The following is a 23,973-nucleotide window of genomic DNA, read 5'->3' on the forward strand; positions in this document are numbered from 1 at the left end:
ATAACCACCCCCACCATCATCACTGCATTTAATTAAGAATATATCCCATCTTAATATAGGTTCATACAGCTTGGACGAAGAGAGTACCATGTTTTTGCAGCTACTGCTGTAGACACCATCAGCCAACTTGTTAGTAATTAACAAAGAATTTGGTGATTCAAGTGGACTGCTAGTATTTAACATAGTTAATCATGTGCGTGAATGTGATATCCATTTTTGCTTCCTTCCTACAAATAATATAATGTACGTCACATTAGTTATCGTGAAAACATTTAGTAAAAAAAACCAGATAAACTGCCAAAACAATGGTGACGCTTTTTTCCTTGAATCCACCATTTTTATTAAAAGCTTAACCTCGAAATCATGTACATACCCGGTTTTCATTGCCAACTTTAAAATTGAAACCGACTACCCAAATAACCAGAACCGAAATCAGAACATGCTGATAAGATTCTCGATGCTGGGTGTGGTGTTGGTGATTATATGGACCTGCCTGATAAAATCAAAACCAAATAGTCCATATAACAGGCCAACACAGGCAACAGTCAAGATCACAGTGACATACATTTTTGTACTAGTAGTTTTCTTTTTTTCTTGAGCTAGGTAACCAAATATTAAACCAAATCTGCACCTAATTAGTCAATTTTAAGACCAATATCACAAATTTTTTAAGGATCAAGTGGAATGGGGTCGACCTGATTAAACAAGTTTCATTGGTTTAATTTTAAACCAATGAAATTAAACAAATTAAGGCATATACTGGAGTACTAAACTTTTTAAAGCAAGATTTTTCTCTAATTAAATATGATTGTATCAACTCTATGTAATCTTTCTTTAATCACACTTTTAACCAGATTTAACATGACAATTGGTGATTAATTTAATAAATATTCTTTCACATAAAACCCAAATGAAACTCTGTCCAAAACACACAGCAACGTAAGAATATTAAAAAAAAAATTGAGAAAAGTTAAAATTGATTCAAAGTGCCAAGGAGGCACAGTAAATAAACACTCAACAGTGCTAAAAAAATATCTAATTGGGTGCAAAGTTAAATATAAATCTAGAATATTAAATTTATAGCTTTCTATTATAGTAACAAATTATACCGTAAATCTCACTCTTCCTTTAAACATCTAAAATCAGTAATTCATAACATTCACATCCTAAATCAAGCCTTTATTTAATCAATAACCTCCTTACGGTGTAAAAACTAATCAAGAATAACTCAAATATTTATACAGATGAAACAAGAAAAGAGATTCCCTGACATATAATAAGATGCCTTGAAATTAAATGTGAGAATCAGGACTTACATGATTATTATTATTACACTTATCATCATTAATTGTAGTGATTGGATCAAGAACACTACTGACTAAATTTTCTTCAGAACCATCATCATCATCATCAGAACTAGAAGTATTACCATTGATCTGATCAAGAACAAGTACTAAACCCATAGCAAAAGCAGCATCAAAACCAGGTTTAACACAAAGAGTAAAAACGTCTTTCCCAAGTAGCACATTATTTGCAGCATCTACTTTTCTTTTTACCTCTGCAACTACTTCTTTACTCATAACTGATGATGTGTTGTAAAAAGTACAACACCTCTGTGAAAACAAACCATCAACTTGATATTCTTCTACATGATCATGGTGATTGTATACTTCTACCGTTACACTTGATTTTCCTATGATTGATGATCTTTTTACACTGAAGATTGGTTTTTGTCCCTCCCTTCTTTCTCCAACGTATCCTTCCCATCTATGATGTAAACTTGGTCTCTGCAAATCAAATAAAAATTGAAAACAGATCGAAACCCAAGATTAATTTAACAATCAATCAAAACCCTTTGGTTGAAATCTGTAGAACAATCTACTCTACTGAATACAATCTAAGAGGGAGTTTATGAATTACTGACCTTTCTGCGAACAGTTAAGAGACACTTGCCAGAAGCATCCATTAAAACAAGTTCATCTTGTTCATGACCACTATGACCATAAGAATCAACTCTGAAAACAACTTCTCCTTTACAGTCATAGACAGAGAAACCATCACCGGGAGAAAATAAAGAAGTTTTCCGAACAGTAAGTTGAGTTTCTTCCTGAAAAACAGAGTTTTCATTAACAATATGAGCTGCCTCTTTGATCATCGTTCCCTTTTCTTCAGAGTTCATGAGATTTTGAAGCTTCATTTCCTTTACTTGACTCTAGAAATGGTAAAGAGAATGGGTATGGTTTTGTTAAAGAGAAAGAGACGAGAGAATGAGAGTGGTTTGCTTTTAAGGTGTGGGGTTCGTCTCTCTATTAATACTTGAGATTCGGGGCAAAAAAAGATCGGTCCTAAATTTTTTTACATGTGCGACGGCCCTTGCCTCACTCACTATGTCTCTTCTTTCTCGTACCTTATACGTTAAATTTTTTATAGAATAGTCTTTTGATACCTTGTTAAATGATTCTTTGCTTCAGTCCCACTCATATATTTATCGGTTTCATGAAAAATGATACTTTCACAAAAATATTAATTTTCTTTGAAACATAGGTAATATCAGGCTCATGTCAGAGTTGTCGAATTCTTTTAAGAGCCAACTTATATGAAATAACATTCATGAAATTTAACAACCCCATACAACAACTTTGTTAATATACCGTGAAATGCAAAATTCTTCTATGAAAATACAGTGCACGCAAAAATAATATTCTAGAGAAAATATAATATGTTGGTAATTTTTACTAAAGAAAATGTTTGATCAAAACATGTCAAGCGATCTTATCTTTGATAATAGGTCGATATAAATAGAAATATGTCAAAAGATTCTATCTAACAGTGGGTGATATAAAAATAAACTTCATTAGCTTGTAATAATGGTATGTATAAAACGTCAGGTGACAAATATATATGCGAAGTTCATTTAGTAGGACAAAAAAATCCAAGTTGCATGTTGTACTTGATCAAAAGACTGAAATGTCCAGTTTCTGGTTGGAGCATATCCGGCGCTGTCATTAGCTTGAGAGCTACACTAAAATCTCTGTTCCAAAGTTCATAAGAGAAGGGCGACAACAGTAATAACTTTTTCAAAACAAAAGACCTTTAGCAAACAGTAAAATGTACTAATAACCCTAACAAACAGTAATAATATGGATTTAGAAGCTTTTCTAAAAGGCAACGCAACAACATCCATCCACGTTGACACTCATTTTTTCGTTGACAAGAAGAGTGTCGATACTTTTCTTTTTCGGACAGGCGATTCACATGTTACTTGATTTCAAAACTCCACAGCAATTTTCGAAATTTGAATTAGCTTACTTCCTTCTTAATGGAATTAATGGAATACAACTGAGCTATGTTCTTGGACCCAAGAACTGGAAAAATTTGAGAAAATACAACATCTCCAAGAATCTGAAAGGTATCTCCAAGTATCTCCGATTATCCTGTCCGATACGGTCTGTTTTGCTGCATAACTAGAGACTAATTTCGTCGTACAAAGAAAAGAAAAATCAGGTAATGTGGTTAGGGGTGAGCATTTGGCCCGTAATCCGCGTATTTAATCGGGACAAACCGTTTATTTGCGGATGGATGCCCGGACTGTTCGTTAATGGGTTGGATGCGGATAGAATTTTTAAAATCCAACGGATAACGGATCGGGCCCGGATGCAGCCTTCAAAATCCGTTGGACATCCATATCCGTTAAATTAAGGGCATTTGTACAGTCCTTGAAAATATTATGGATCATTTAGGAATTTTTAAGATGTTTGCTTGGGGTGTTGTACATGGCATATTTATATTTCTATACATGTATAGGATATGTAGGTTTTATAAGGAGTCATTTGTGTCAGCTTATTTTCTTTACTATAAATTTTAAGTAAAACAAATCCATTGGATGTAAATCTGTTGGATATGGATTTGATGCGTATGCCAAATTTGAAATCCGCAGTGCAATGGATTGGACGCGGATGAGGTAAAAACCGGTCCATACCGGTCCATGCTCACCCCTAAACGTGGTTCGTTGAATTCAGTTCACGCGTAAATGTTGTACTCAAATAATTGATTTCCAACACTGATACTCCTTAAGAGGCCCATCAGTGGTTACTCTGTCACTAACCCTCCTTGTATTATGTGGGCATATGATTTGCGATTTGTTAAGCTCTATACCAGGAAAGGTCGAAGGTAGGGCCAACAGTGTTTCTTTCGTTTGTTTGTTTGGTCGGAGTACTGTCACGAGTGTGTACGCTGAACAAAAGAAAACATCTTAATTTCTTATTAAAAAAGAAATAGCAATCTCCACAAATCTGAATTGGCCGCTTATAAGATTGCTAAAGACAGTAAAGATTTTTAACTGTTGAAATTTTGACATCTCAAAATTACCCTCGAAAAATGTTGAACATGCAACTGTACTTATATGAAAGTATAGAACAGTAGAGCACAGCACACCATTTACTGAAGTTCTTGCTCAACAAGATTAAATCGTCCCAACTTTTTTTTTCGTACCTCCCTCCGCGAACTCAATTATTTTGTTCTTTCCATATTTCTCGTATAATGATATGAGGCGTCAAATTTCCCGGTCTTTTAAGGCTACCTGTTTTGTTAGAGAATGTGCACATAATCGGACTTACAGTAACGTTGTCATACTTTTTGATTGCGTGGCATTTACGTAGTTTTACACTAAAACTTCTGTTTTTCACTCTTTTTCTTTTTATTAAAACTTTTCCTTTTTTTACCTATTATATCTCCTTTTTTTTCTCTCTTAATTATCTTCTAATCTAAACAAATATTTCATGTAAGAAAAAAGAACTTGCGATTGGGGATAGAGGAAAAGGACAAAACCTGGATCCAAATATCAATTCAGGGTCACCCCTTATCTTAGTAATTTACGTAACACCTAATCAACCCCTCAATTATAATTAGGAAAATCATAAGATTATTTGATAAAAGATTAGTGCGTGTTTTTATTTGTATTTGGGTGAGTGAGGTGAGAGTAGAAGGAGGGAAAAATATTTGAGAGGGAACTTTTTTGGGGGAAAATGGAGGATGATTGTGAAGAGAGAATTGTTGCTGCTGAATCTTTAGCTCAACTACAACAAGGAGCATATCTTGTATCTTCAGTTAACGACAACAACTCACAATTGCAACTCTTTGTTGAGCCAACACCCTTGAATGATGATTTTTACGAACATGGAAAGTTTTTTGAAGAAGCTACACAAGAAAGTAAACTTGCACAACATAGAAGCATCGCCAATACACAGGTAAAGTTGCTAAGAGGTTGAAAAATTGATTTTTTTTCTTTGAACCCACCATTTTTTCATCTGAAAAAGCTCGGTGCCGGCATAGTAGTGGTATGAATACAATGCCGGAAGCCTACGTACCGACATAGTATTCATATTAAGGCCATACCGGCAGCCCGATATCCCCCATTTTGAAATTCAAATCGGCATAGTATTGAACCAAAAATCTATGTCGGCACAAAAGTTACTTTTTACCTACTAAAGAATATTCTACGGAATATGCTACCGACATGGTTATATTCAAAGGTTATCATGCCGGTACTGCATGAAAAACAAACAGGAAGCAGTGTCTTCTAAAGATAAATACCGGCATAGAAAATTAACTAACTACCACGCCGGAACTGTATACCGGCGTGGAACCGTAGATAACGAGCATGCCGGCACCATCACCGTCATTGTTTAATTAGAATGTTACCATGCCGGTACCTACAAAAAAACATACAGAAAGGAGTGTTTCCCAAAGCTAAAAACCGGCATGGTATATTAATTATGGGTTCCGCCGGAAACAGGTATCGGCTTGAAACCATAGATTACGAGAATGCCGGCACCTATGTTTCCGGCTTTGATTGCAAATGAAATTTGTATGCCAGAAAAGGTTTCAAATTTGGTCTTCAGTTTTGGTCTTCAGTTTTGGTTCAGTTCGACCATGCCGGAAGATTGGTAGAGCATGCCGGAACTGTTTTCCGGCATAGTGTTTTAATTTCTTTTGGAACTAATTTATTTTCTTTCCATTCGATCCTTAGGTGGTGACATATATTGATCCAAAAAATGCAAAGACGCTTAGTCGGGATACGTCCGAATACTATAAAATGCCTCCGATATGTTATCAAATAATACTTTTCACCTAGTATCTTGATCTTTACTAATGGATTCCTTGTAATGAACCTTCTAATCTCCCATTGTTGGCCTTATGTAGGGAATAAAAGATCCAAAGGAAGCAATCGCTTGGGCTAAAGAAACGTCTCTTAAGAAAATGTGTGTGTTGGTGAGGAATACCCAAGGTTCAAATACCCGTTTTGAGATGGTTTGCAAGAGAAGTGAGAAATACAAGGCGAAGAATATCCACAAGATAAAGGATTATGTATATCCAAAGAAGACTAATAGGGTATACAAGACTCGCACGAGGAAGGATAATTGCCCCTTTAAGCTTGTATTCCATCCAAATGACAAGAACAAAGAATAGGATTGTGCGGTTTGGTTCGGCCGTCATAACCACTGGGATCCGAAAGATTTTGTTGGTCACTCCCTAATTGTGAAGCTAAAACCCCATGAATTGGAGGATGTAAAGAGAATGACCAAAGCACTTATCAAACCGAGACAAATCTTCAGAGGCTTCAAGGAAAAGGATAAGACCAACGTGTCTTCTCTAAGTACAATTTCTAGCGCACAAGCAACTATTAGAAGGGTGGAATGGGAAGGGAGGACCGTTATGCAAGAATTTGAGAAGATAGTTTGGGATCACAACTACACGTGTATCATTAAAGGGGGTCGGACACTTATCTCCTTTTGCAACTGATTTTCCGGTAACACTCAAGCCTAAAATGTTCTGAGCATCATCAGGGATCAAGGTCATCTCCCCAAACGGGAAGTGCATGGTATCAGTTTCAACATGATACCTTTCAACGAAGCAATTGACTGTCACAGAATCAGGCTTCAAAGAAATTTTCAACCAAAGCATATAGACCAGAATCCCTTACTATTGTTTGGACCTTTTCACATTCCGTAGAAAAATCCCAATTAGCCGTGGCTTGGTTTCGGTAAACACGCACAGCCTTCTTATGATCTTACAATTAGGAGACAATACAATTAAGAGATTTTACATATATACACAACAATACATATGCAAAAGATAAAAAATTCTTACATAGGTTTGATAAATAGTACGAGCCCACGTGTCCTTGTAGCCAAATAGTATTTTCGGATCGTGAGCTTCACCCCAAATTCTACCACGAGAAAGATCAGGTATCATGTCATCAGTGTGAGGAAGGTGCGAACCTTTAACTTTAACTTTGCCTTTGCCCTTGCCTTGAGTCGGTTGTTGACTTGGCCCACCATGTTCCTCTAAAACTTGGCTTTGGGTTGTTAATTGACTTGCATCAACCTCATTATCTTCCTCCTTACTTTCTTCTTCTTCTTTCTCATCATGCACAATTGTTCTAGTAGGTTCACAGATTACGAGTTTTCTACGGTCACGACCACTATCCCAAAATTCACCTCTTGTATCCGCCCCCAAACACTTGTTGCGACCTTGATATTTACCTCGAGGAGGCAGAGAGTGAGGAGTACTAAGACCATCCTTCCTTCTTTTCTTAATGCCAGCATCTTTAGTTTTTTCTTTGTTAGCTTCTTTGGCTTTAGCCTATAACAAAAGACACACGAAATGAATATAAGACAACTCACTTTCATTCCTAATACCGGCATAAAGTCAATAAAAATAAACCATGCCGGGACCAAACACGGCATAGTAATGTAGCAAATACGTCATGCCGATACATTGTTCCGGCAGTGAACAATAACTATCGACAATGCCGGTAAATTATAGATTGTTCCTGGATACCAAAAGAGCACTACCGGCACACACGTAAAAATTCAACTCCATGCCGTAACCGAGTACCGGCACAGAATGCAACCTAAAATCAATGCCGGTACATGTAACAAATTCCTAGGGTGTTCCTGTATATTTAATGTGAACTACCGGCATACTCGAATAAATGTAAAACAATGACGTAACATACTACCGTTATAGTATTCAACCTAATTTCAATGCCGGTATATAACATTCAGTTTCAGGTGATTTTAGCATCAGTGCCGGCATTGGTTTCATACCAAATTCAACTCCCTAACAGTCTACCGGCATTGTCTTCATTCTAGATTGAATGTCGTGATTTAATACCGGCAGTGTATTCATACTAATTTCAATGCTGGTACTCACTGAAACTCAACTGTTTGAGTTAGGGTTCGCGATTCTAACCTAAACCCACTGCCTTAAATCGATCAAAACAATTATAAACTAGTTCAGAAGCACTTACCTTCTCACAAAAGCCATGTTTACGAGAGGTTGATTGTCCGAGTTCTCTTGTTCTTCTTCCTCTTGCTCTTGAGCAATCAAAGAAAGCCTTTGTTCTAATTTTTATTGAGCAATCGATTTAGACTTCGATTGGGCATTTGGTTTCTTTAGTGGAGGCATGGTTATGATTCGGGTAGGTTAATCGACGAAGAAATTTTTGAATCGACGATTAATCGTTGATGAAGAAGAAGATGGAAGAAAAAAAAATTCAAAACCTAACCTTAGTTTATGCCGGAACTGATTTGAGAATGAGGGATACATGACTTAGTTTTTGATTTTAAGTTTTAGGAGAAAGAGTATTTTAATCTTTTCGTAATGTTTTTTAATTAACCAAAGGATATTTTAGTATTTTCATATCCAAAAATCATCCCTTAGCAGACACTATGAGTTGGGGGAAGTAATTTATATCCCCCAATCGCGCGTTCAAAAAAAATCAGAAAAAAAAAAACGGAAAAGAACGGAAATTGAGTTCACGTTTTGCACTGTTTATACGGAAACTAAGTTTCCGTACAGTTTCCCAAAAATCCCTCATTATAGTGTTTGGCCTTACCGCAACACTACGTAGCGAGAAACCGCAACACTACGTAGCGAGAAAGAGGTATATGAAATGTTTTGTTAGAGAATGTGCACATAATCGAACTTACAGTCATAATTTCTGATTGTGTGGAATCTTTTTAAGTTGAATTGGCTAATATTTAAACACGTAATAGCCATGCCATTGATGGCTTTGAAAATTAGCCATCATTTATTTCTAATTGGACTTGTCCGAAGGTAATGTACATGACGAAAACAACATTTTCCGGAAAAAAATATGTTTTGTTTCCGTTAAATATCCATCATTAATTGTTTCATGATGAAACTTTTCCTCTTTAGGAACATTCCGAATTTCTACTACGTAACTTCTTTAGGATGTGATTCGATCATTTAGTCTTATCTTTTCAAAACAGTAGTTGTTGAGTAAGAAATTTTCACAAATTTTATCGTCATAAAATTTCAATGGGGCGAATAATCATACAACTATACGGTCTACGGAGGTAGAAGGAACCAGAAGAGTAACTACTAGCAAAAGACAAAATTGGGTTATTTTCAGCATTAATATTTTCTTCCTCACAACGTACCCCATGGAAGTTAAGACCTTAAAAACCTGGCGTTTTTAGGGGCCATCCCAAAAGATTTAGGGGCCATCAATTTATACTCAACCAAAGACTCTAGCTAAGGGGTACCCTATATGATAATGAAGTTACATAAATGCCCTTCTGGTAAAACTGTATAAAAACCAAATCAAAAACAATTCTACTCATTTCAACTCTTCTTCTTCCAGTTTCATATTATCTTCCGATTGTGGAAGAAAAAAAAATTTCCTCGTTCAACCGAAACATCGCCGCGAATCGTAAAATCAAAACATCGTCGATTCGATTATAAAACAATGGATAAGAGAAATGAAACCCACAGACCTAGAACCAAAAATGTTGTTCGGGGTATCGATCCAAACATTGGAATTTTAGCAAGAAATAAAGAAATTCTTGCTGCAAATGAAGAAGAACGCGAAGAACGCGAAGAACAAGTACCCGGCAATGTAGTCGGTGGTGGCGATTCCGAGACTCAAACACTTCGTCAACTTCAAATGGCCCCAATTAGGTAAGAATCTATCATTTTTGGGGTTTATTTCGCTTTAATTCGTCGAATCGAGAAAAAAAATTTCTAGGGTTTTCGGTTATTTATCCAGATTCGGACGATATGCATGCTCATTTACTTCCGAATGTAGTCGTGTTCTTCATTTTTCAAGAACATCGACAGTATTCGGGAGAAAGATTTTGATGATTATCTGCCGAATATTGGTGGCCATATCTTCCTGGATACAAACTGCTAATAATCGGTAGTTTAATGAATTTTTTGGATACCGAATATATTTAAGTAGACACAAAGTATTCGGAAGAACACTCACTACCGAATGTATATATTGAAAAAATCTCAAAATTTATGATATAGGAAAAATCCCATTTTGGGGCAAGTATTTATTCGGAAGACAATATAATGTTTTATACCTCCGATTGTGTAGGATAAAATTTTAGAGTTTCTGAACTCCAGTTGATGAATATTCGGTTGTAAACGTGTTTAGTTATATTCCGATTGTTTTTCATTCGGAAAAAATATGTGTCTTCTTACTTCCGAATTTGTACATTCGGGTTATAGAGGTGCACTTTTTCTTCCGATTGTGTAGGATGAAAAATTTACAGCTTCTGAACTCCAATTGATGTATATTCGGTTGCAAATATGTTTAGTTAGCTTCCGATTGTTTTGTATTCGGGAAAAATATGTGTCTTCTTACGTCCGAATGTGTACATTCGGGTTATATTTCCATACTTTGTCTTCTGATTGTATAGTTTGTAAATATTGTTCCTTTCTTTGTTGTTTAGACAAAGTCGAGAAGGGAGGAAGAAAGTGACAGCTAGTGCTAGGAGGGAAAGGAGTGCCAAAGATAATTCAGGTGCTCAACAAAGCAGTCAACAAGGAGTGCAACCAACTGTTGAACAACAAGGCAGTGAACAAGGGGTGCGACCAAGTGTTGAACAAGCCGCTCAACAAAGTGCAGGACCAAGTGTTGAACCAGTTGATCCAGTGGAAAGAGTAGAAGAAGAAGGACAACCAAGTGGTACCCAAAAAGCCAAAAAAGGAAAAGATGTTGTAAGGAAGGATATTGCTAAGAAAGCATCACATCTTGTCCCTCAGCACTTGAAGAAGAAGGGTATTCCAGCAGGCACAATCCTTGGACTACCAGCGGATGGAGGAAAATTGCTATTTGGATACAAAGACTCATGGGCCAGAGAAATATATGAAACCGAGGTAATAAAATTACTATTTTTTATTAATGTATTGTCTATGTGTTATATCGTAATACTTGTATTAAGGATTTTTTTTATGTACTTTAATAGGATCATCAAGATGCGGTCCGTCTACTCAAACCTACCGACGCACCAACAAAAATGCTTGCGTGACCTTTATCCGGTGAATGTGAAAGGTTCAAGACAATTGTTTCCAACTCGGGGTTAGCTAATGCCGCCGAGAATTCATTGTTGGAACATGATCGTGTGGCCATATCGGTGTTCGTGGAGAGAATGTATCCTGAGACCGATACTTTCCATATGCCGTTTGGGGAGATGACGATCACCCCGGATGATGTTGTGCAGATTCTTAACCTTCCCGACCAAGGCACAACTGTGAAGTTTAACTACACAAAGCAGTTAAGTTGGGCACAACTTTATTCTCTAACTAACAAGTGCTTAGGTTGGGATGAAGAGACAACAACAACAGAGTTTAGGAGGCATGCCAGTTATAGAACAAGACAGATCAACATTACAGCTTTGATGAATATGTTCCGAGGCACCTTGGAGAAGGAAACGAATGGAACGTTAACTGATGAGCAAGTGAACCACGCTGCCACTGCATATCTCCTCTGTGTATTGGGATGTGTCATATTCCCCAATACTTCTGGCAACCGGATCGATGCCAACCTTATACAACTTTTGGATCCTCTCCATGAAGTCGGTGACTATTCTTGGGGCACGGCATGCCTAGCATTCTTGATGGAAGAGTTGAGAAAGGCGTCGACGCTAGGAACCTGCCAAGTTGCCGGGAACGTGGCTCTATTGCAGGTTTTTTCTTTAACTCTATAACTCACTCTATAGTTATTCGGTAGACAATACATATGATGCATATTCATAACTCCAAAGGACGCATATTCATAACTCCAAAGGACGCATATTCGGTAGGAATTGATCCATCTTATTTTTCGAATGTTTGTTATTCGGTGGCTAGGTACTCAGTTTTATTTCCGATTATATATAATCGGAAATATGTTTTTGATATTACTACCGAATATACAGGCCAGAAAAACTAGAGGTTACTGAACTCCAAAGGACGCATATTCGGTAGGAATTGATCCATCTTATATTCCGAATGTTTGTCATTCGGTGGCTAGGTACTTAGTTTTATTTCCGATTATATATAATCGGAAATATTTTTTTTGATATTACTACTGAATATACAGGCCAGAAAAACTAGAGGTTACTGAACTCCAAAGGACGCATATTCGGTAGGAATTGATCCATCTTATTTTCCGAATGTTTGTTATTCGGTGGCTAGGTACTTAGTTTTATTTCCGATTATATAATCGGAAATATTTTTTGATATTACTAGAATATACAGGCCAGAAAAACTATAGGTTACTGAACTCCAAATGACGCATATTCGGTAGGAAATGATCCATATCTATTTCCGAATGTTGGGTATTCGGTGGATAGGTACTCAGTTTTGTTTCCGATTATATAATCGGAAATTATGTTTGGAAATTACTACCGAATATACACAATCTATTTACTAAAACTTGATTTCTTATGTATATAGGCATGGATCTATGACCACTTCCCTATCCTGAAGTTGGCCGGAGAGAACCCGGGGTGGTGCAAAGGTACTCCTAGAGGAACAAAGTATATATTTGAAGACAACCGTTCTAGGACAAAAGAGCAGCAGTTGATTCGCATGAGGGAGATTTTGGACCAATTGAAGGCCTCGGACGTATGCTTTGATCCATACAAGGAAGATCGAGCCAGTGGGCATATAAATTTTCGGTCGGACTTGTCCATTTATTTTGGACCATTGTGGCACCCCACAGGATATGTGATGTATAACCCCTCTAGGGTGATGCGACAACACGGGTATATACAACAACAACCTCTGGAGAAATGGGGGATTACTACAAATTGGAGTTGGAGTTGTGCTCTTCTAGTGGTGATAATCTTACATTGTTCACACAGGCCCACCTACTGTTCTTGATAACTGGGATAAGAGGAATGACTTCATTATCGACACTGGTAGACGAACCAACCGAGGTGATGGAAATTTCTCCAGACTATATGAGTTGGTATAACAAGGTATCACATCCTTTGGTTATCCGTGAAATCAAATCCAACACTACTGCGGCGGGTTCAAGTTATAATTGTATCATCAAAGACAAACCAGCTGGTTATGATAGACTGGTGCGTGTTCTTATTTTTGTTCATTTTATATTATTCCTATAAATCTTAGGTAATTACCGTTTGATGTTATGTCATTACGTATAAAAAAAGGTGAATAGGTTCAAGCGTGTTTCCAAAATGTTAACTGCATGCTTGAAGAGCGGAGATCCCATGCCAGCTGAGAAGATCAAAGAGGCTAGAGATCTAGTTGATAATATGGATAACGAAGATTATGCTGCCCAGTTTGGGGAGAAAGTCACGAAGAGGCATCAGCCCAAGGTGGCAGTATCAAAGACGGGTAAAAGAACTCGAGCTTCATTCGAGCGCTGAAGACGGTGTGCTCCAACTGAAGCTGCTCCAACTGAAGGTGCTCAAACTGAAGGTGCTCAAACCCGTGGTCGTGCAGGACTGGGAGGTAGTCACGGTCGTAAAGTAAAGAAGAGCAGATAAATGACAATGATTTTTGTTGTACATTCGGAAATTTGTTTGGGTAACTAAGTTAGACAAGTTCAAATGATAATGATTTGTGTGGTATATTCAAAGACAAAATTTGAAAAGTATAAGTTTTTCCAAATTCTGATTTTTGGGCCATCGTACATTCGGACCTTTATAAAAAACCTATCCTCCGAATATCACAAGTTCAAAACAAACCACGCCATGGCTCCAGGTGGTTCCAAGGGCCAATATTGAAGGTTAGACATCCCATATTCGGAAGTTTTGGTAACTAATTTAACGTCCGATTATTTCAAAGACAAAATTTGAAAAGTATAAGTTTTTCCAAATTCTGATTTTTGGGCCATCGTACATTCGGAACTTTATAAAAAACCTATCCTCCGAATATCACAAGTTCAAAACAAACCACGCCATGGCTCCAGGTGGTTCCAAGGGCCAATATTGAAGGTTAGACATCCCATATTCGGAAGTTTTGGTAACTAATTTAACGTCCGATTATTTCAAAGACAAAATTTGAAAAGTATAAGTTTTTCCAAATTCTGATTTTTGGGCCATCGTACATTCGGAACTTTATAAAAAACCTATCCTCCGAATATCACAAGTTCAAAACAAACCACGCCATGGCTCCAGGTGGTTCCAAGGGCCATATTGAAGGTTAGACATCCCATATTCGGAAGTTTTGGTAACTAATTTAACGTCCGATTATTTCAAAGACAAAATTTGAAAAGTATAAGTTTTTCCAAATTCTGATTTTTGGGCCATCGTACATTCGGAACTTTATAAAAAACCTATCCTCCGAATATCACAAGTTCAAAACAAACCACGCCATGGCTCCAGGTGGTTCCAAGGGCCAATATTGAAGGTTAGACATCCCATATTCGGAAGTTTTGGTAACTAATTTAACGTCCGATTATTTCAAAGACAAAATTTGAAAAGTATAAGTTTTTCCAAATTCTGATTTTTGGGCCATCGTACATTCGGAACTTATAAAAAACCTATCCTCCGAATATCACAAGTTCAAAACAAACCACGCCATGGCTCCAGGTGGTTCCAAGGGCCATATTGAAGGTTAGACATCCCATATTCGGAAGTTTTGGTAACTAATTTAACGTCCGATTATTTCAAAGACAAAATTTGAAAAGTATAAGTTTTTCCAAATTCTGATTTTTGGGCCATCGTACATTCGGAACTTTAAAAAAACCTATCCTCCGAATATCACAAGTTCAAAACAAACCACGCCATGGCTCCAGGTGGTTCCAAGGGCCAATATTGAAGGTTAGACATCCCATATTCGGAAGTTTTGGTAACTAATTTAACGTCCGATTATTTCAAAGACAAATTTGAAAAGTATAAGTTTTTCCAAATTCTGATTTTTGGGCCATCGTACATTCGGAACTTTATAAAAAACCTATCCTCCGAATATCACAAGTTCAAAACAAACCACGCCATGGCTCCAGGTGGTTCCAAGGGCCATATTGAAGGTTAGACATCCCATATTCGGAAGTTTTGGTAACTAATTTAACGTCCGATTATTTCAAAGACAAAATTTGAAAAGTATAAGTTTTTCCAAATTCTGATTTTTGGGCCATCGTACATTCGGAACTTTATAAAAAACCTATCCTCCGAATATCACAAGTTCAAAACAAACCACGCCATGGCTCCAGGTGGTTCCAAGGGCCAATATTGAAGGTTAGACATCCCATATTCGGAAGTTTTGGTAACTAATTTAACGTCCGATTATTTCAAAGACAAAATTTGAAAAGTATAAGTTTTTCCAAATTCTGATTTTTGGGCCATCGTACATTCGGAACTTTATAGAAAACCTATCCTCCGAATATCACAAGTTCAAAACAAACCACGCCATGGCTCCAGGTGGTTCCAAGGGCCAATATTGAAGGTTAGACAACCCAAATTCGGAAGTTTTGGTAACTAATTTAACTTCCGATTATTTCAAAGACAAAATTTGAAAAGTATAAGTTTTTCCAAATTCTGATTTTTGGGCCATCGTACATTCGGAACTTTATAAAAAACCTATCCTCCGAATATCACAAGTTCAAAACAAACCACGCCATGGCTCCAGGTGGTTCCAAGGGCCAATATTGAAGGTTAGACATCCCATATTCGGAAGTTTTGGTAACTAATTTAACGTCCGATTATTTCAAAGACAAAATTTGAAAAGTATAAGTTTTTCCAAATTCTGATTTTTGGGCCATCGTACATTCGGAACTTTATAAAAAACCTATCCTCCGAATATCACAAGTTCAAAACAAACCACGCCATGGCTCCAGGTGGTTCCAAGGGCCCATATTGAAGGTTAGACATCCCATATTCGGAAGTTTTGGTAATTAATTTAACTTCCGATTATTTCAAAGACAAAATTTGAAAAGTATAAGTTTTTCCAAATTCTGATTTTTGGGCCATCGTACATTCGGAACTTTATAAAAAACCTATCCTCCGAAAATCACAAGTTCAAAACAAACCACGCCATGGCTCCAGGTGGTTCCAAGGGCCAATATTGAAGGTTAGACATCCCATATTCGGAAGTTTTGGTAACTAATTTAACGTCCGATTATTTCAAAGACAACATTTGAAAAGTATAAGTTTTTCCAAATTCTGATTTTTGGGCCATCGTACATTCAGAACTTTACAAAAACATTATCCTCCGAATATTACAAGTTCAAAAAAAACTGTTTCCTGGAACCAAACAACACCATAATCGGAAAGAAAGTTGACTCATAAAATAACCGAATATTACAATCGGTAGGTTGTTTAACAAAATAATCTACCGATTTCGTATAATCGGTTAGTTTTTATATTAATAATACTCCGATTACATCCATTACATAAAGTTCAAACGGCCTTAACCTTACAATTTCGTCAAAAGCACCTAAATCCATACTCCTAATTGACCATAAAAGTATTAAAACAGATCATAACTTCCAGTGACCATAGAAATTGTCCCTCTTGATTTTGTAGCATCCTTCATGTTCAAATCGTTTCCCGTAGAGGTCCACATACCGGCGATCCGCAAGATTTATCTGAAATTACGAATGAGTAACAAGTTAGTACTAACTTTTGTTAATGTGAATTGGAGTTACAGAGATACTTACTCGTTTTTCATACGTCCACCAAGGAAAAGCGTTCCTAACAAACCGTTCCTCATCTTCAAGTTTGTCAATCTCCTTATCTAGCGCATTCTTTCTCATCTTAATGTCATTGGATGATCTTCGAATTCGATTACCATCTAAGGCCTCAAATACCATTAAGATACGGTTCCATATCTGCTCTTCGGATTCCGATTTGTGGAGCTTGTGAACACGATCATGAGTAGTTACCACAACCCACGCTCTATAAATAGCACAATCTTCTTCTTCGGCAAAAGCAATATCCATGTTTTTTGTTATGAAAATTAAAACTGAAGAGAGGAAAGAGTTTGGTGCAATTGGGGTGATAGATATGAGTTTCTTTATATAGGTTTAGGGTCCAACGGCTCTTTTTGTTTTTCCCAAAAACTCCAACGGCTAATTTGACGAAAGTTGAATGTGGAGAAACCAATAATCGGTATGTATTGGATTTAGCATATCTACCGATTATGGTAGCTTTCAAAATTTGAATTTGCGGTAACTTATAATCGGTAGGTTTTGTAATATATTTAACTCCCGATTAATGCTGAATCCAAAACACGAACCAAGAAATACTGCACCTCGTATAATCGGAAGTATGGGAACGATTTTGGCTTCCGATTGCATTCGGAGGGTAACAATGTTATCATATCCTCCGAATATATAAGGGTAATTTCGCCATTACGAATTACGCGAGATAAGGGTTGGCTACATTTTCCCTTTGGGTGACCTTTTTTGTTTTATTGTTGGCCCCTAAATCCTTTTGAGTGGCCCCTAAAAACGCCAGGCTTAAAAACCGGCGGTGGACAAACATAAACAGCAGCTAGCCATAGACTAAAAGTTGTTTATTTGGAATTTCGAATAGTAAATGTTGTGCGACGATTGGAAATCTCTTTTGTGGTGGAAAATGGTTTGATACGCCATCTTGGCTTCCGGTGGAGTACACTTTAGGAGCACATGTGACGAGCCTCCAATAATGAAACACTACTACAATACACAGCTCGAATCAATCTTTGATTTTATGTTAAATTTTGAAATGATCATGACAAGTCCATAAACAAGTCGGTAATGCGTATTGGAGACTGTAGAAGGAAAACGATATGTCCTTTGCCTTACAGACTTATAGGTTTTAGGTAGAAAAAACCGCTTATAATCTTTGCCATATAAAATGACTAGTCCGTAATGCACCGTCAAGGAATTTGTAGACTAAATATGCCAAGGGCTGAGTTTGATGATCTCCGCCGGACAAAGTAAAACCCTTTTGTTTGCATTACTGTTTTTCTTGCTTGTTTTCTATCAGTGTCTAATGTTCTTTGCAGTTGCTTTCTTCTTTTGTTTGCATTACTGTTTTACCAAATTGCTTGTTATTTTTCCAAGTCTTCGATGGGTTTTTCTTCAGTTGCTTTCTCTGAATGTATGCCGGTGGTGTCTATTAGCTTACACAAAAGAAGAAATGTGAATTTGAGCTGCACAACATTCTGATCTGTTTCCAGAAATATGCCAAAGAATAATATAAAGTCAAGAAGAAGAAAATAAATGATGATGTTAGCTCCAGAAAAGGAAATTAACGTCAGTCCTAGTGCTACTGCTAGTAGGGGGACAATATATCTCTTGTGCATGTCCACGAGTTTGAAATACAGAAAATGGGCTATATAGCCAAAAAGGTATGATTCCTGGGTCAAATGGACGGGTAAGCTTTCCGTCTGGGTCAACTGGCCAAAAGAATCTTTTAGTTGAAATGGACACAACTATCCTGCCACGTCCACCAAAATCTTAACACGTTCTCTTTCTCTCTTCAACAAAACCACCAACGCTTTCATCTTCATCTTCTCTCAAACCAGATGAGAACCAAATTCCTCCACCGTCTACCATCCCGCCGGAACCACCATCAACAACATAATCTTCTTCCATCTCTGTTATCAACGCCATTAATCCCATCTCCACTACCAGAAACACCAATACCACCATCGACATACATCAAGTTTCTCCACCACCAACATCGACACCACCACCACCATCTCTACTACCAGAAAACACCAACGCCGTCGACAACATCGTGTTTATCCAACACCGTCATCGACGCCGCCACCACCACCACCGTCCATAAAGAAATTTCTGATGCCCTAATTCAAAATTCTCAAATTCACAATTTGAGAATTGAAATATCCAAAAAAGGGTTTTGTGTTAATTGAAATATATGCTCAAATTGGTAAGCTTCAGACCCTAATTGTCTTTGGTTACATTGAAAATAGTTTAGTTCATCGTGTTTATATGTTTATTTTGATTGGTATTGGAAATGGGTTCATCATGTACTCAATTGGGGTGGATACGATTTCGTCTAGCTTTAAACTGGGATGAACTTGGTTTCACCGTATCTTAATTGATTGAATTTGGTTAGATGAAAGTGGTTAGATCTAGATTAAGCTCTATAAAATCTAGTCTGAAGTTGATTGAATTTGGTTTGGATGAAACTGGTTTCATCATGTTTTGGGTTGAGCTGAAATTGTGTTGAAATTGTTTTGGTTTGGATGAAACTGGTTTCATCCTGTTTTGGGTTGAACTGAAATTGTTTTCATCCAAGTTTAAACAAGGATGAAACTGGTTTCATATACGTTTACCCTATGTAAAAACTAGTTTGAGATTAACTGAATTTTGTTTGGATGAAACTGATTTCATCTTGTTTTGGGTTGAGCTGAAATTGTTTTCGTCTAAGTTTAAACAAGGATGAAACTAGTTTCATCATGTGTATTCATTGAAAGAAACCTTTTTACATCCTATATTTTTTCATCTAAGTTTAAACAAGGATGAAACTAGTTCATCATGTGTATTCATTGAAAGAAACCTTTTTACGTCCTATATTTTTCATCTAAGTTTAAACAAGGATGAAACTAGTTTCATCATGCGTATTCATTGAAAGAAACCTTTTTACATCCTATATTATTACACGTTGAAATCAGTTTCATCATGTATTATATAAACTTAAAGTTGTGGTTCTGTTATAAGTTCCAGCAGTGGTCATTTCAGGTGCACAAAGACCACCAAACAAACCATTTTCGCTTATATTATAGATTGTTGCAGGAAGCAATAGCAAGCGGAGTGTTGAATTAAGAGCCAAGAATAGGCATGAAGTGAACGTGGATGGTGAATAAAGTAGAAGCAGTATGCAAGATGTGAACGTGGCTAGCAAAAGTCGGAGAAAAAGGAAAATAAATGAAGTTTATAACGTATGCAATTGCTGGAAGTTGAATGATAACTAAAATCGTTGATGTCATTAGGTTGTTTAGCAAATAGGTCTCTACAAAAGCCTATTGATGTAGTTTAAACTTAAGTTTGTTTCTTGTAAAACTTTCTTTGCATTGATTTATAAATCAAGATTCATCTATAGATGCATGAATCTTAATTGCAAGTCAATTAAATATGTAATGTTGTTACTTAAACTAGCATACACTTCCAGTTGTAAATAATTTAAAATGATCTTTTCTCAGAATATGCAGGTATTTTTTTGCCAGAATATGCATGATGAAACTGGTTGCATCTTGGCAAAAAAAAAAAATTTGTGAGTATGTGCAGGATGGGTATGTTTTTTTTCTTCAGAATATTCTGTGTTGTTCCTGAACTCATTCAAGTTTTAGCATAAAAAAATGAAGAGTATCTGCAATTGAACATGAGTCAGTAGAATGCATAACCATAGAAAGAACTTGAAAATTCAAAGCATCTGCAAGAAGTATATGAATAGAGTTAATGTTATTATTCAGTTAAATACATAAAGAAAAACTGATCCATATGCCGCTTACAACTTCAGTACAACTTTTCAATAATAACAACATTCCAAACATATTTTTATATCACGTTCAATCATCACCTGCACCTCAACCTATCTGCTCCATCAAGCACAAACATTTACATTCCAGCCAATTCAAACTGAACTCCGTTAATATAGAAAACCCCAGTTCCGTCTTAACCATTAAACCACTTTTCCCTTAACATATTTTCATAACTACCAACTGCAATTTCTACTCTGACCATCTCATCACTGCTCCTCCCCGAACTGGCCATAAAACCAGTCACATTTCCTACTATCGGACAACACCAACTCATCTGCAATGTCCTGAGTTACCTGCAACTTACAAGCACACACATAATCCATTCATTCAGTCTGCACTACCAGAACAACCAAAATCCAACACAACTCAGGGTCAGATTCAATCACTTTCATGCTTCAACCAATTCTTGCAATTCTGCATCTCCATACTCGGACCAAAACCAAATCTGAATGCAACCCATTCTCTTAATCTTTCTCAGCATCAGATCCCCTCGCTCTCATCTCCATTATCGCTGCATCAGAGTACAACTTCATTACAAGCTCATGGCATTTCAGTTGCATACCATCTTCTTTACTAGCCATTTGCTCAGCTTAACTGTAACTTCATCTCAACCAGGCCACTTGAAGCACTATCAACACTAACATCATAGCTTCCTTTCCTTGGCACCAACATACCAACCCTGCATTCTTCGTAACTCATCTCAGCTACAACAATATCAATCAGCAACAACACTTCTATCTTATCCATTTCCATGCTAACCACCATACTCAGTTTTTAATCGAATGTAGTCGACTAATATTGCAGTAGGCATGCTCTTCGCTAAGGTAATCCAAGAATTTAGAAACTGGTTTGCATCTGGTTAAATGTATAGTCACACAAAGAATTTGGAGATTGGGAGCCATCTACAACATACATAAACAACAAAAATATGAAACTGGATGTCATTCAGTGGAAATTGGGAGCCATCTACTACATGTACAATGTTTGATCGGTTAAATACAAAAACAGAACAAACACACAAAACATTAATGAGTAAATACAAGATAAACCTGAAATCAATTGAAACATGAAAAACTAACTCAATTCTTACCCAAAAATCAATCAATTGAAAATAACATCAAAACTAAATCTACAAATGATTCGAAATAAAAACAAGCTGAAAAGCATAAAAATCAAATTATTAATAACCCTAAAAAATCATAAAAATCAGATTATTAGTAACCCTAGAAAATCACCAACAAAACCCAAAATTACAAAAAATAAATTAAATATTACTGAATCAAAGAGTAAAACACAAGGTTATGTGAATTCCTCTTATAATTAAACAAAAACAAAGCCAAAATCGGATTTATAAATCATAACCAGTTAAATAACTTGATGAATTTGAGATTGAAAACTTACCGTTCGAAGATATGAAAAGATTTTGATAGAAGAAATAACTTAAATGTTGATTTCACAGCAGTTCATCACCATGATTGAGCTCTCAGATCTGGAAGAGAATTTTTGTCTCTGTTGTATATCGTTTCTGTCGATATAAAGAGAAGGAAATACTTTTGTGCAATATCGTTTCTAAGTAATGGGTATTTTAGTCAAAAATATTTTCTTTATTCACTTGTTTCTGGGTGAAATATCTAAATTGGCTAATTCAACAGTATATTTTTGATTTTTGGCTATATAAACAGTATAAAAAGCTAGAAATCTATTTCACCCAGAAATTGTTTGTTTCGATCTTTTTGACCAATTTTGTGTTTGAAATATTCAAGCAAATAGAGATAGATTGGGAATTGGGATACAAGTAGGTAGGACTGCATTAATAACTGTTCCTTCCTATATGCATGTGGTCTATCTAAAATGTACCGGAGCTAGTTGTACATATTGAGCATTTAGCTATCTAAGACCACCGAACACATGAAGCTAGGGCTGTCAACGGCATTTAACGAAATGGATAGTGGCTCAGCCGCTACCGTTAAGTTCCGTTATATTTCCATCAAGTTCCGTTATTTTTCCAAAAGCTTAGCTAGCCAACAATCAAATCCTAACTTTGCTATTCTACGTTGCAGCCGATTAATTCCAAAAAAGACCAAAGCTGCTAATTCAAATTCATGATTTACCAACCGAATATATTCTTCAAACATAATCAAATTGATTGCTAACCTAAAATTGGATACACTTCTGAAATCCACAGCCCCCAAAATCGCAAAAAAAAAAAAAAGAGAAAATTAATCCAAACATAGAACAACAACACCATAATTAATTCAATAATTCTTCACGCAGATTCATCCTCACCTAATTTAGCTGATCCACCACTCTCTCATGAACTTCTATTGAGATTCAGAAACCCCTGAATCCATTGATGTCGCTGCTTCAAATGAAATCAGAATACCAACTGGATATTAGGTTTGTCAATGGTTGATTCATTCCTTGATTCAGTCTCCATTCTCTTCTGCAGAAACCAAGAACACTCGTTGTTGCTTATGCGAATTCAAATTAGCAGACTTGATATGGAATAGAAATGAAACAGAAAAAAAGAGATGAAACAAAAATGGGTTCTCTCTCTCACACAGATGCTTCGTAATTAAGGGAAAGGTCAACTCGTTATTTTCTTTCAGATCTTTGATCTTGAGCGTTGATTAATAGATGAACGGTCATAGATCAGAAGGATACTCGAGTGTTTATAATAACCCTTATCGGTATCGGATATTAACCTAACGGAAACTATCCAATCCATTTTTATTGCGTTAACACAAAAATAACCGATACCTTATCGGAACCGGATATCCGATAACCGTTACGTCGGAAATCAACGTAACGGATTCCGTATATTAGGAAACAGCTATCGGATATCGAATATCCGTTGACAGCCCTACATGAGGCTTTATTGTGGATTAAATCGGTGTCTGGTTCAAGCACCTGCTGATTGAGAGAATCAAAATGACAAGGTAATTATCCTAACAAGGTTAGGTTGATACGCACTTGTTTGTTTCACTTAAATGAAAATTATTAATATAAACTGATTTTGTTTTAATTTTTTATTATTATTGAATAAAGAGTACTGTTATAAGAAACTAGTTGGAAGAGTAGCAACAAGCTAAGCTCCAACAATGTATTATATTAGTTGAACATGCTATCGTGATGTCCTACCAGCGAGATTCATGAGGAATTATCCAAGAAAGCCAAAGTGGATAGGGGACTGATTATGTTGGAAGG

At 36.4% G+C, this 23,973-nt stretch overlaps 1 protein-coding gene and 1 long non-coding RNA gene across 3 annotated transcripts; both read right to left on the reverse strand.

Annotated features, from left to right (window-relative positions):
• Nucleotides 1-1,164: 1,164 nt before the first annotated feature.
• Nucleotides 1,165-2,291, reverse strand: LOC113355826 (protein LURP-one-related 5-like). Its single transcript, XM_026598779.1, has 2 exons — nt 1,925-2,291; nt 1,165-1,787 (listed from the first exon to the last, which is right to left on the reverse strand). Exons 1-2 carry the CDS (start codon nt 2,195-2,197, stop codon nt 1,293-1,295), a joined length of 768 nt encoding a protein of 255 aa, XP_026454564.1. The 5' UTR covers nt 2,198-2,291; the 3' UTR covers nt 1,165-1,292.
• Nucleotides 2,292-20,673: 18,382 nt separating this feature from the next.
• LOC113355828 lies at nt 20,674-23,337 on the reverse strand. 2 transcript variants are annotated; one of them, XR_003362613.1, is made up of 3 exons: nt 23,053-23,337; nt 22,168-22,938; nt 20,674-21,668 (listed from the first exon to the last, which is right to left on the reverse strand). It is a non-coding gene; the product is annotated as an uncharacterized LOC113355828 (long non-coding RNA). The 2 variants fall into 2 exon arrangements; XR_003362614.1 differs by lacking the exon at nt 22,168-22,938 and having other exon boundaries at nt 23,053-23,331.
• Nucleotides 23,338-23,973: the final 636 nt, after the last annotated feature.

The sequence above is a fragment of the Papaver somniferum genome, chromosome 3, assembly GCF_003573695.1.
Source record: "Papaver somniferum cultivar HN1 chromosome 3, ASM357369v1, whole genome shotgun sequence".
Taxonomy (NCBI): Eukaryota; Viridiplantae; Streptophyta; class Magnoliopsida; order Ranunculales; family Papaveraceae; genus Papaver; species Papaver somniferum.

Coding starts and splice junctions, on each gene's coding strand:
- LOC113355826 (XM_026598779.1), bottom strand. CDS start 2,197: ATGAAGCTTCAAAATCTCATGAACTCTGAAGAAAAGGGAACGATGATC. Junction 1,788..1,924: donor TCTTAACTGTTCGCAGAAAG/GTCAGTAATTCA, acceptor TTTGATTTGCAG/AGACCAAGTTTACATCATAG.